The 13348-nt window shown below is 36.3% G+C and overlaps 1 protein-coding gene across 1 annotated transcript; it reads left to right on the top strand.

The window, feature by feature from the left end:
- Positions 1 to 73: 73 nt before the first annotated feature.
- LOC130216797 (uncharacterized) lies at positions 74 to 12447 on the top strand. Its single transcript, XM_056448670.1, has 15 exons — positions 74 to 136; positions 391 to 441; positions 1308 to 1376; positions 1548 to 1616; positions 2428 to 2496; positions 2751 to 2801; positions 3742 to 3847; positions 4191 to 4261; positions 4368 to 6402; positions 6606 to 6686; positions 6856 to 6888; positions 8581 to 8634; positions 8834 to 8884; positions 8994 to 9026; positions 11717 to 12447. Exons 9-15 carry the CDS (start codon positions 4398 to 4400, stop codon positions 11971 to 11973), a joined length of 2514 nt encoding a protein of 837 aa, XP_056304645.1. The 5' UTR covers positions 74 to 136; positions 391 to 441; positions 1308 to 1376; positions 1548 to 1616; positions 2428 to 2496; positions 2751 to 2801; positions 3742 to 3847; positions 4191 to 4261; positions 4368 to 4397; the 3' UTR covers positions 11974 to 12447.
- Positions 12448 to 13348: the final 901 nt, after the last annotated feature.

Below are 13348 nucleotides of genomic sequence, written 5' to 3'. Positions count from 1 at the left end.
ATGTTTTATAACATTGTATAGTTGACCTTTTGTTAATCTGATTACACAAATCTTTCATATTCTACAGGTTTGTTCTGAGACTGAACAACAGGTGCATGCTTTGGTCAGCTGTGCAGCAGGAGATGGGTCAAAGGAGGTAAGTGTGTGTTTCTAATGCTCAACAGGTAGTTAAACCTCCATTAACTTTGGTAAGATGATGTAGAATCATTACTTTAACATTACAGATGATTAGGACTGTGTGCTGCAATGAATTCTCACATATCCTGATTGTTTGATCTAAGAATTCACTTGTATTATGTAATTTTCACATTAGTTGTTTTGGATACTCAAAGCATCACCATGTACTGCCGTGTTATCCAAAATTAATGTTTAGTACTCAAACCTTTTCAGATCTCAACAACGTCTGATTCTCAGCTGACATGTCATGACAACACTCAACAGGTAAATGAGCATTTAATAAGCATTTATTTCTTAAATGTTCTTTAGTTGGCAACAACAGTGATTTTTAATTACAATCAAACTTAAAGAATTGAAAGATAGCGATAGGCTGATGATACACAGGACAACATTTTGAGCAATCTTGCCAGGCAACTTTTTTTAAGCAATGTTGATTGGGCACTTTCCCCACTGAGAATGGGTAACAATTTTGCAAAATCTGCATACTTTAAATCAGTCATGGGCCCTGTGTCTCATCTGGTTGCCCACTGATGCCAACAATGACCTAAGTTGCCCCGCAACGTTGCTCAAAAAGTTGCCCCATGTATCATCAGTCATAGGAATTGTTTAATTTACAATAGTATGGAGGATGGTTCATTCTGAGCTATTATGTGTATCATATGTCGGATGTCCCCATACTTACTACTTTAGTCATGTAGTGGGGGATGGGTAGAAGTTCAGTGTGTGTTTTGTCCAACGGCACCATGGTTTGTGTGTCGTATGTCCCCATACTTACTGCTTTTGTCATATGTCCCCATACTTACTGCTTTTGTCACGTTGTGGGGGATGGGTAGAAGTTCAGTGTGTGTTTTGTCCAACGGCACCATGGTTTGTGTGTCGTATGTCCCCATACTTACTGCTTTTGTCATACTATTCAGAACAGTGCAATTCATTTGTGATATACATTTTGGTATTTGTGAAATTAAAATAACTTGTTTAAACCTTAGCCCCTTGTCTTAAAGGTGCCATAGAATGAAAAACCTTGTGAATGAAAAACTGTATGATTTCTTTAAAATGTCCATAAAAAGTGTTTAACATTGTATAGTTGACCTTTTGTTAATCTGATTACACAAATCTTTCATATTTTACAGGTTTGTTCTGAGACTGAACAACAGGTGCATGATTTGGTCAGCTGTGCAGCAGGAGATGGGTCAAAAGAGGTAAGTGTGTGTTTCTAATGATCAACAGGTAGTTAAATCTCCATTAACTTTGGTAAGATGATGCAAAATCCTTATAAACTGTATGATTTCTTTAAAATTTCCATAAAAATGTTTTATAACATTGTATAGTTGACCTTTTGTTAATCTGATTACACAAATCTTATTTTACAGGTTTATTCTGAGACTGAACAACAGGTGCATGATTTGGTCAGCTGTGCAGCAGGAAATGGGTCAAAGGAGGTAAGTGTGTGTTTCTAATGCTCAACAAGTACACTAATAAATAAATCAGTAAAATAAAAGGTAAAAAACGGCAGCTGTGGTTGCCAGTACTTTACCGTTAAAAATACGGTACACACCGTAAAAGTAGTTCCTCATTTTTATGGTAAACTACCGTATTTCATTAATTTATAGAGGTAATATGTCTGTATTTTGAATTACCAACATCTACACATATTTTGTTACACAGTTAGACATGTTAACACAGCCACATGCAGGTGGTGATGAGTAAGTTATGTAATGAACCAAAGCTCATCACTAACAACTTTTCCCACAAGCAGTAAATGGTATCAGTATATAGAAGGTGCTCAGTGTCATTCACACAGCTACTAAACACCAGTATGGTAAAACAAATAAAATTTAAGTCATGAAAAAAACATTGTTTATCAACATTAGATGAAACCTAAATCTCTAATGTACATAACTGATGGAGAAACAACTGCAAAGATCCATAATAATGTCAACAAAAAGCATAAAAAGTGATGTGCCATACAGGGAACTGGGAAAGTCAATTTATGGTTATTCGCTGTATATATTAAGGAAACATACCGTTAACCAGGTTACAGATTTTTACTGTAGTATTTTTACAGTTTTTTTTACCGTTGAAATCACGGCCATTTTTTACAGTGTAGTTAAATCTCCATTAACTTTGGTAAGATGATGCAAAATCCTTATAAACTGTATGATTTCTTTAAAATTTCTATACAAATGTTTTAAAACATTGTATAGTTGACCTTTTGTTAATCTGATTACACAAATCTTTCATATTTTACAGGTTTTTTCTGAGACTGAACAACAGGTGCATGCTTTGGTCAGCTGTGCAGCAGGAGATGGGTCAAAGGAGGTAAGTGTGTGTTTCTAATGCTCAACAGGTAGTTAAACCTCCATTAACTTTGGTAAGATGATGTAGAATCATTACTTTAACATTACAGATGATTAGGACTGTGTGCTGCAATGAATTCTCACATATCCTGATTGTTTGATCTAAGAATTCACTTGTATTATGTAATTTTCACATTAGTTGTTTTGGATACTCAAAGCATCACCATGTACTGCCGTGTTATCCAAAATTAATGTTTAGTACTCAAACCTTTTCAGATCTCAACAACGTCTGATTCTCAGCTGACATGTCATGACAACACTCAACAGGTAAATGAGCATTTAATAAGCATTTATTTCTTAAATGTTCTTTAGTTGGCAACAACAGTGATTTTTAATTACAATCAAACTTAAAGAATTGAAAGATAGCGATAGGCTGATGATACACAGGACAACATTTTGAGCAATCTTGCCAGGCAACTTTTTTTAAGCAATGTTGATTGGGCACTTTCCCCACTGAGAATGGGTAACAATTTTGCAAAATCTGCATACTTTAAATCAGTCATGGGCCCTGTGTCTCATCTGGTTGCCCACTGATGCCAACAATGACCTAAGTTGCCCCGCAACGTTGCTCAAAAAGTTGCCCCATGTATCATCAGTCATAGGAATTGTTTAATTTACAATAGTATGGAGGATGGTTCATTCTGAGCTATTATGTGTATCATATGTCGGATGTCCCCATACTTACTACTTTAGTCATGTAGTGGGGGATGGGTAGAAGTTCAGTGTGTGTTTTGTCCAACGGCACCATGGTTTGTGTGTCGTATGTCCCCATACTTACTGCTTTTGTCATATGTCCCCATACTTACTGCTTTTGTCACGTTGTGGGGGATGGGTAGAAGTTCAGTGTGTGTTTTGTCCAACGGCACCATGGTTTGTGTGTCGTATGTCCCCATACTTACTGCTTTTGTCATACTATTCAGAACAGTGCAATACATTTTGGTATTTGTGCAATTAAAATAACTTGTTTAAACCTTAGCCCCTTGTCTTAAAGGTGCCATAGAATGAAAAACCTTGAAATTTACCTTGGCATTGTTGAATAATATGGACAGATAAAACCATATTTGCCCCCTAAGCCACATACCTTCTATATAAATATCAGAGACCAATTTAAATATTGTATCAATGCATTCTATTGTGCCTTTACCACCCAACTATAGTAATATAGTATAATCTCTTCTAATCAACCATAACTTTTTTTTTCCAACAGAACTGTAAACATGTCATAATTTCCTCAGTAGTATCAAGCTTGAATAAATGTGATTGCTGTAGTGGTCCTTATTCCGCTTTTAAGTGGGCTGGTGTGAGATGTAAGGGTAAGTATTTTGTTCTGAAAATTTTTATATTTTTTAAAATGTTTTACCATTTAAACCCTAAAACTGTGTAATCTTGACATTCTAAATGTATCTTTAAATTAGCTTGAAAAAGCTGACATTTCTATCTTTCTTTCATTCTTTCTCAGTCTATCTGCCTGTGTAGTTGTGTAATCGATTCATATTTATATTAGTCTTCTCCTTTCTCTGTTTTTTATCTTATCGCCACACTTTCAAACACACTGATCATCTATCACTGTTTTACCTATCATTTTTTAAAGCATCTTTTCTTGAATAACCTTTTAATCAAATTAAACCAATCTTGTTCATTATACGCTCAATCTAGTTTGTTCCCGCTTCTGGCATAAAACTTGCTATGATAAAAATGTGAAGCCCAAACCTGACCCCTTAACATCCGTAAGTATGATTTAATGAATAGTCAGATATGTTTTATTTTTCAGCAATTTTCTTCCTTAGAATTAAGTTTTCTGAGTATGTACAAAAGATATGTTTACTGTTTCAGGATTCTGAAGTAGAATTTTCCAGTGAGAACATGTCGGATGAGGACTATGTACCTAATTCTGTCTCAGAAAGTTCAGACACAAGCAAAGCTTCTCCAGAAAAACTCTTAAACATTAAAAATACTGACGTGTTCGGCATCAAATCTACTGCAGAAATTCAAAATGGTAGACCATGCCAAGACAGTGTCATAGGTAAAGATTCACTCCCAAAAGTTCCAGTCTGCACAGCACAGCTTGAAATGCCTAGTAAGAAAGGCAAACAAGTACAAATATCGAAAGTTCACAGCGATGTAAGCGTTGGCAATACTGAAAACACTGTTGAGGATCTCACAGGCACAGGGGATGATCCATCTTTACACTCTTCAAATATATCTTCCTCAGTAAGCAAAAAGAATTACTGCTACATTTGTGGAAAACCACAGTCAAAATTTACACGCCACTTAAAAATCCATGAGAATTCCAACGTCGATGTTGCTCGGGCTTTGGCTCTACCAAAACATTCCAAAGAGCGTCTAAAACTTCTGAACAAACTGCGGAACAAAGGGAACTATGAACACAATGCAGATGTTTTAGCGAATGGGACTGGATTGTTAAAAATCAAACGTAAGCCAAAGAAAAGATATGAATCAAAAGATTATGTGCATTGTATGTATTGCCATGCAATGTTTCTCCGAAAGGATCTTTGGAGACACGTTCGAAATTGTCTTTCCAAACCAGTGGAAGATCAGGCAGTGCCAGGAAGAAGTAGGGTATTGTCTTTGGCAACAATGTCTAATGCAGCCCTCTGCCAACAAATATCACAAGGTGTTTGGAAACTGCTAACTATGATGAAAGACGATGACATCTCTGCTGCTGTGCGGAGTGACTTTTGCATTCTTCAGCTGGCCCAGTCATTTTACAATAAACATGGGCAGGATCCCACTAAATATGACTATATTCGACAGAAGCTCCGGGAAATTGGAAGACTTCTGCTGATTCTGAGAAAGGAATTTTCTGTACAGACTCTTGAAGATGCTGTAAGACCTGCAAATTTCAATGTTGTTATCCAGGCTGTCAAGAAGGTATCTGGGTTTGATGATGGAAAACACTCATTCCAGACTCCAAGCCTTGCCCTTAAGTTGGGCCACTCACTGAATAAGATATGTGACATTGTACATTGCAGAGCTCTAATGGCAGAAGATGGTAAGGGGATAAAGTCAACCCAAGCATTCAAAAAGCTGTATGATGCAAAGTGGTCTGAACTCGTTTCCCACACAGCTTTGACCACCTTGAATGAGGGGCGCTTTAACAAGCCATCTACCCTCCCTTTCACAGAGGATGTACAATGTCTTCACCAGCATCTTGAAAAGGTTGTTGATTTAGCCTCTGAGAACTTGAAACAGATGCCATCAGCACAAGTCTATGGCGACCTATGCAAAGCAACCCTTGCAAAAATAATACTGTTCAACCGGCGACGTGGAGGAGAGGTTGCAAAAATGCAACTCAAAGGTTTTCTAGAGAGGGACACAGCTCCCCTACATAAAGATGTTGCTGTTGGGCTAACAAAGTTTGAACAAAAACTTTGTACACATTTCAGTCGGGTGGAAATTAGGGGTAAAAGGGGGCGAAAAGTGGCAGTTTTGCTGTCACCAGACATGGTTGATGCCTTAACACTCCTCATAAGCAGAAGAAGGGAGTGTGACGTCCCTGAGGAAAACCAATTCCTGTTTGCTCGACCAAGCTGTTTGAGTTGTTATAGAGGACAAGACTGTCTGAGGATCTATGCACACGAGTGTGGTGCACAAAACCCGGAACTCCTCCGGTCGACCCAACTGCGCAAACATGTGGCAACTTTGTCGCAGGTGCTTAACCTGAAAAACCACGAGTTGGACCAAGTTGCGGACTTTTTGGGCCACGATATTCGTGTGCACAGAGAATACTATCGACTTCCAGAGGCTACAACCCAGCTGGCCAAGATTTCAAAGTTACTCCTCGCTGTGGAGAAAGATTCTCTTTCAAATCTCCAGGGCAAAACCCTAGAAGAAATTGAAATTGAAGGTAATGCTACTAAAGTTGTTTTTTTGAAATGACATTTTGAAGTTTACTGTACGTATATTCATATCCTAAAGATAATCCCTAACGTACGGACCATAGATCTTAACAATATAATGTTCACCAAATATTAGAGTTATCACTATGTCTTCTATTTTTACTCTAACGTTAGCAATGTTAAGCTTACTTGATACTCAATTTTTTTTTAGACAAGTTAGACTTTTCTGATTCGGAACATAGTGAAGACAGTGATGCTGAGGAGGCACATCCACAGACACAAACAGAAACAGGTAAAAACACATAAACATACAAACATCAAATCAGTAATGTCAGTGTAAGAAGTGGGCCATGTGATGCACCAAAACATTATACAGTAGTTCAGAGATGTTACAGAAGCATAATTCATATAGACCAAACACTGCTGCTGTTTGTTATAGTATTTTATTTTTCTATTCACAGATACAGACCCTGCCTTAGGAGGCCCATCTAAAGGTATGACAATACTAAAACTTTAACTTCAAACCCACATATATCAAAAGTATATATACTTTAGAAACCAAAATGAGTGTTATAAATGTTTAAAATTCAGTTTAAATTGCTTTTGATTGCTTAAATTATAATATTGTGTAAATGATGCAAGTTTTTGGGGAACACCTTACAGTATGGGTACATGAATTACCATGAATGAATGCATAAATTAATAGAGAATTATGTATTACTTCATCCATTAAAATCTCAATTATCAGGAACTAGCATGAGTTCAAAATCTTTTATTCATGACGTCATAGATGAAAAACACCTTAAGACATTCACTAAGAGGAGTACATCATCATGATTAATAGGTTATTATGCATGATCATGATGTTTTCTTTTTCACAGAAAACAAGATTTGTAATATCCATTATGGGTAAACCTATGCTTATGGTACATGTACTGAATTATTATTTTTTTCAATCAAGTAAGACTGCTTGAATTATTAAAGGAATATACAAAAATCTGCATAATCATGCATGCATACAGGTTAGAAAAGTATATCAGTAACAGTAATTAATGTGAGTTGTGATGATGAGTGATGAGCACGTATATGTCTTCACATCACGTCTTCATAGCAGCCTGCATGTAAAAGGACAGACCCCCAACACTGGGGTATGTGAATTCTGTTGACATCCAAATACAGTAGTCATCATTAACTAAGCATTAATTTCTCATGACCTCATTATGTGTGACCCCTCAAGTACGGTGGTAACCTGGTCCACTGGAATACTGATAAACAGTGTGTTATTAAAGCAATAGTTCACCCAGAAATGAAAATGTGATGTTTAACTGCTTACCCCCAGGAGTCAGTGATGTAGATGACTTTGTTTCTTGAGTAGAACACAAACAAAGATTTTTAACTCAAACCGCTGCAGTCTTTCAGTCATATATGGCAATCAATGGGTCCCATGGCTTTGAGAGTCAAAAAACATGCACAGACAAAACCAAATACATGCTCTGGCATAGTAGTATTCTGTCTCGTGTATACGTTACTTATTTGTTTACACAGTGCAGAGAGATTCTGGTTGGGACAGCTAATCAGAATGGTAATTGCCTGTGCTTAAACTGATTGTTGCAAACAAATTTTATTTAGCCGTTGTATTCACAATCTCTGCACTGTGTAAAGAATGAGTGACATATACAGTCTGTATTTGGATGTAAGACTGCTGTATTTGGATGTCAACAAATTTCGCATACTCTGTGCTGTGATTGGCCAGTGTTGTGCTCTGTCTATATATAGCCTATTTTCATAGGCTACTATGAAGAAGACATGAACATACTTGATATCTCATATTCAGTTCTCACATTAATTGATATACTGTTCTAGCCTGTATGCATGCATGAGGTAATATTGATTATTTTTCTTTATTCCTTTTAATAATTCAAAATGAATTGAATTGAAACATGTACCATGAGCATAGGTTTATCTACGATGTATAGTAAAGACCTTGTTTTTTGTGAACAATGAAAATCATGATTGTGCATAATAAACATAAATCATGATGATGTACTCGTCTTAATGTCTTAAGGTGTTTTTCATCCATGAAGTCATGAATGAAAGACTGAGCTTGTGTTAGTTCCTGATAATTCATGAGATTCACACTTGCCATGAAGTGTTTCCATGTTTTGAATGTGTATTTTTTTTTTAAGATCATTGCATGAAGGACAAATATCACAGCAGGAGGGAAGAGCACGAACAACCTGGTAAAAGCACACTATCATATAAAGAAAGAACACTGTACTAGGGAATTCTTTAGATCAATCATTTTAGCTGGTTTTATAATAAAGGAGGATTTTTTGCTAGAGATTTAAAGTTTCCACTTAAATGTGTAGAATAATTTATCAAATGTTTGAGTATGTTTCATCAGAACCTATATACAAAGCCATACTATTCATGCCACAGGAATGAAGAAAGCTAGGCAGCCTGTTGTGAACCCACCAGGCACCTCAGATGGTATGATCATCTACCTCACTCAGCCAGCATATCCATTAAGGTTTAATTTAATTCATGCAGACCAAGCAATACTTCTGTTTGTTATAGGGTTTTATTTGTCTATTCACAGATATTGAGACTTCCTTTGGAGGCTCATCTCAAGGTATGATGAGAAATTTTTTTTTTTAATGTTTTCTATATAGGCCTGTCATGATAACATTTTGTTGGTCGATATATTGCCCCATAAAATAATCGCAATAAGTGATATTATTGACATTTTAAGACCGTTTTATGCCAATGAATGTAAAATCATAATATAACAGCATAATAATGCAAGAAGGCCACGCACTTTCAACTGATGAACAAAGATTTCATTCATAAATTATTTAGATCATGAAAATTAAGTGTCCAAATATTAGATACCTTAAAAAACTTGAATAAACAGTAAATCCACATTTTCTTACAAATAGAAAAAAGACAAATGGACTAAGAACTGTTATGGAGATTTTTCCATCTACAGATTTTTTCTTTTTTTCCTCTGAAAAATAAGATAACATAAACACTATTGCTGAGAAACACAATCCCTATTTAACATTTTTTATGTTATTGTGTTTTTTATGTAAATATAAATGGTGATGTATTGCATTACCAAAAATTGAGGTCATGTACATTTATTGTGCGATAGGTCGATATATTGAATATTGTGACAGGTAGGGATGGAACAATTATAGATTTTGGTTGTACGATTATAGTCTGAGGAATAATCATGGTTTTGCAGTTATCACAGTGATTATTATTCATTAATTCATTTCAAAACACTATTAGTTAAGAAAATCATGTGAAAACTCATATTTTAAAGTGTTATTTATTGCTGCTCAGTAACAAAATAATATAGCACAAAATAATGATAAAAAACAAATAATAGTCCATTTCCAGTCCAGTAACAATTTTACACTGAAAATAAATAACAGAATAATAAATAAATAAAAATAAGAATAAAAAAAATTACCTATTGAAGAGAACAACTGTAGTTAAAGGCACTTGTGATCAACTATATTACAAAATTGTTTGGTATTTTCATTGAGTGTTTTTTTTTTTTCTTTTTGGACCAGAGTAGAGACATTGAAAATGAAAAAGCTCTGGCTTTTGACTTTACAAATGAATGACTTTACAAAAAAATGAATAATGCAGTACAGTAAGCATGCAGAAATGTAAGCATGTTCACATTCTCAGTACTCAGTCTTGACTGATGAGGAGACAGGATGTGGCCATTTGCGCTAAACACCCTTTCCGAGGGCACACTTGTTGCAGGAAAACCATGGTACTATCTGGCCACTTTTGAAACCATTGGAATGTTTTCCACATGTTTGATAGCATTTCATGTGCTGAAGCTTGTGACCTGTTCTTCTTTGCACTGGTGATTTGCTGTAATAGCCCAGACAGGCTCTTTTTGGTGATGGTGGATGAGGCCCTCACTGCAAGGAAACCAAACACATGGAAATAATGCAAAGCTTTCTTCATATTACTGGCATTGTCTGTTGTAATTTCAGACAGGTTCTCTTTTTTTTTATCTTCCAGTCCAGGAGCATGTTTTCTATTATTTCAGTGATATGCTCTGCTGTGGTCTTCTGAAAAAAAAAAGAGTCTCAAAACAGTGAGTCTTTAGCTTCCAAACAGTAGAGAGGTAGTGAACTGTAAAGGGTTCTCCTCCACCACCATGGCTGGTCCACAGATCTGTGGTAACCCCAAACCACACACCCTCTGCCAGGTGGTCCTCCACACTTGCTTGTACTACCTTTTACATGGCTGGGATTTTGTTTGTGGAGCTTCTTGTAGGAACATTGTATTGTGGCACTGCCTTTTTCATCAGATCAGGAAATCCAGGTTTTTCCACAATCTGAAATGGCATCATATCTTTGGAGAAATAGGCCACTGCTTTATTCAAATCCTGGGTTTGTTTTGAAGTGCGAGCTTTCATTCATACATAATCATTTTAATAATTTGTAATAATTCGTCTAACACAGTTTGTTTAGGTTGCACTGAAAGCCATGCACAACTCTCACCACTACAGTGTTGATTCATTAACATTTAATTTCCTACCAACATATTTCATTCAAGTAATTTGTCACAGAATTGAACTTATGCATAACCTTTACTTGAGCGTGCAAAGCTGGATGGTGATCCTGCAGGTCCTGCATCAGATTAGATGTGTTCGATCCTTTATCAGCAACCTTTTTATGGCACGTTTTGCAAAAAGTTTTCAGGGGCTTCTTCAGAGGAAACCGTTTCACTGTTTGGTGCCTCAGCCATAGTTAATCCTGTGTGCGTGCATATTAGCCTCGGTCTCTTATAAGCTCTGAACTTTAAGCTAGCGCACAGTTGGCAAAACTTTGTTTAGTTGCAGCAGTTTTGTTTTGTGGAGCGGAAACGCTGTGTTGAGAAGACTTTATGATTAATTAAACATGACAAATTAAACGAATTAAATAGTGACAGGCCTAAATCTATATTAGGAAATAAGCAACCATGAAGTCAGGTCTTTAATTTCATTCTTTTATTTACAATTTGATATGTGATATATGAGGAATGTAACATTGGGCCAACAGTTAAATCCAATTTTACAAGGATGTAACAAAAAAACGTAATAAATAAATTGCTCCTATTACTAAAACAAACATGATTAATGAAAACAGCAGCCCATAATTTTTTACTCTTACGGATTAGTGATCTATACAATAAGACTTGACTAAAGACAAGGGTTGGTAAGAGTGTGGCTGGTTGGGAAAAGAGGCAGAGGAGCTCTGGTCGTCATGATGTTCACCCCAGGGTTCAGGAACCTGTTTTTCTCTTTTGTAGGGAATCACGAAAATTCTGCTGAAAAAGATCTGGACGATGCTAAAAGGAAGCAGAAACGAGCCTGGTCTTCAACTGAAATTTCAGCAGTACAGAGGCACTTCCGCGACCACATAGCAGGGGGTAAACTCGCCACTAAAATTGAATGCCAGCAGTGCAAGAATGCTGAGCATCCAGCTTTGGCTACTCGCACACTCCAAAACATTAGGGATTTTGTCAGGAATCGAGGCTTAACCCTAAAAAAGAAACCTTCTCATTAGGTGTTTTTGTTTTTTTACTTTTTGTTTATATGCAAGCGGAATATTCTTCTGCTGTTGAAGTTTGTTGATGGATATGCTATTAGCAATGTTTAGTTTAACTGTTATGTTTTAGGAACAGTTAAATTATTTAAGATCCCCTCTTTACACTTGCATTAAGAGCGTTTGTTTTTTCGTTACACACAGTACACAGGATGTTTCTTGATACACAAAATGGTCTTGTGATGTAAAATATTAAGGGCAACTACTGTAATGTTGTTAAAATTAAACTTTGCTCGTTGTTCACAGACCGTGCATACTGTTATATGTCCACCGCTGGTTTGAATGTTGATTCTTTGCTTAAAATATGATCACCCACTCTGGGTTTGTCTGCAAACAACCGGCTAGACTTGCATTGTGGATAGATCGATAGATAGACAGACAGACTATCCCTTATGTCACTCCCAAATAGTACACCCTTGAATACACACTATTAAAGGGAAGGTTTTTACAGTACTATACAAAATTATTTTACATACTTGCACAATGTGTGGACCATGTGCTGAGTCTGACCATTGGTCCTCATAGATCAGGTATGTCCCTTTAACACACAGTCTTTACTATTGTGTATGTGTTAAACCATTGGCCCTCATATATCAGGTATGTCCCTTTAACACACAGTCTTTACTATTGTGTATGTGTTAAACCATTGGCCCTCATATATCAGGTATGTCCCTTTAATACACAGTCTTTACTATTGTGTATGTGTTAAACCATTGGCCCTCATATATCAGGTATGTCCCTTTAACAAACAGTCTTTACTATTGTGTATGTGTTAAACCATTGGCCCTCATATATCAGGTATGTCCCTTTAACACACAGTCTTTACTATTGTGTATGTGTTAAACTATTGGTCCTCATATATCAGGTATGTCCCTTTAACACACAGTCTTTACTATTGTGTATGTGTTAAACTATTGGTCCTCATAGATCAGGTATGTCCCTTTAATACACTCAAATGACACTTTTGTGTGTTGTATAGCTAGTGTCCTTAGAAATCACATTAGTCTTTATAATACAGTTTTGTGTCGTAGGCGGGGCTTGTGTGTCAAATTATTAATAGTCCTCATAATTGGGTATATTTTCAGGTTGTTACATTATAGATTGTGTTTTGTGTAAACAAACTTTAAAGTGAAATCTGTGTTGTATGGGTCAAAATAGATTTTTTGATCTTCATCACATCTCTGTACAGCAAGTGAAAAGGGGTGTCCCCCTAATACACCAACACACCAGTTTGGGCTGCAGTGTCCTGGTAATTCACAAAAACCAGTATGTGTGTGTGTGTGTGTGTGTGTGTGTGTGTGTGTGTGTGTGTGTGGTTGCACATATCTGAGGTTGA

Source organism: Danio aesculapii, chromosome 23, assembly GCF_903798145.1.
Source record: "Danio aesculapii chromosome 23, fDanAes4.1, whole genome shotgun sequence".
Taxonomy (NCBI): Eukaryota; Metazoa; Chordata; class Actinopteri; order Cypriniformes; family Danionidae; genus Danio; species Danio aesculapii.
Note: the sequence above shows the minus strand (reverse complement) of the source record. Positions and strands in the feature narration are given on the sequence as shown.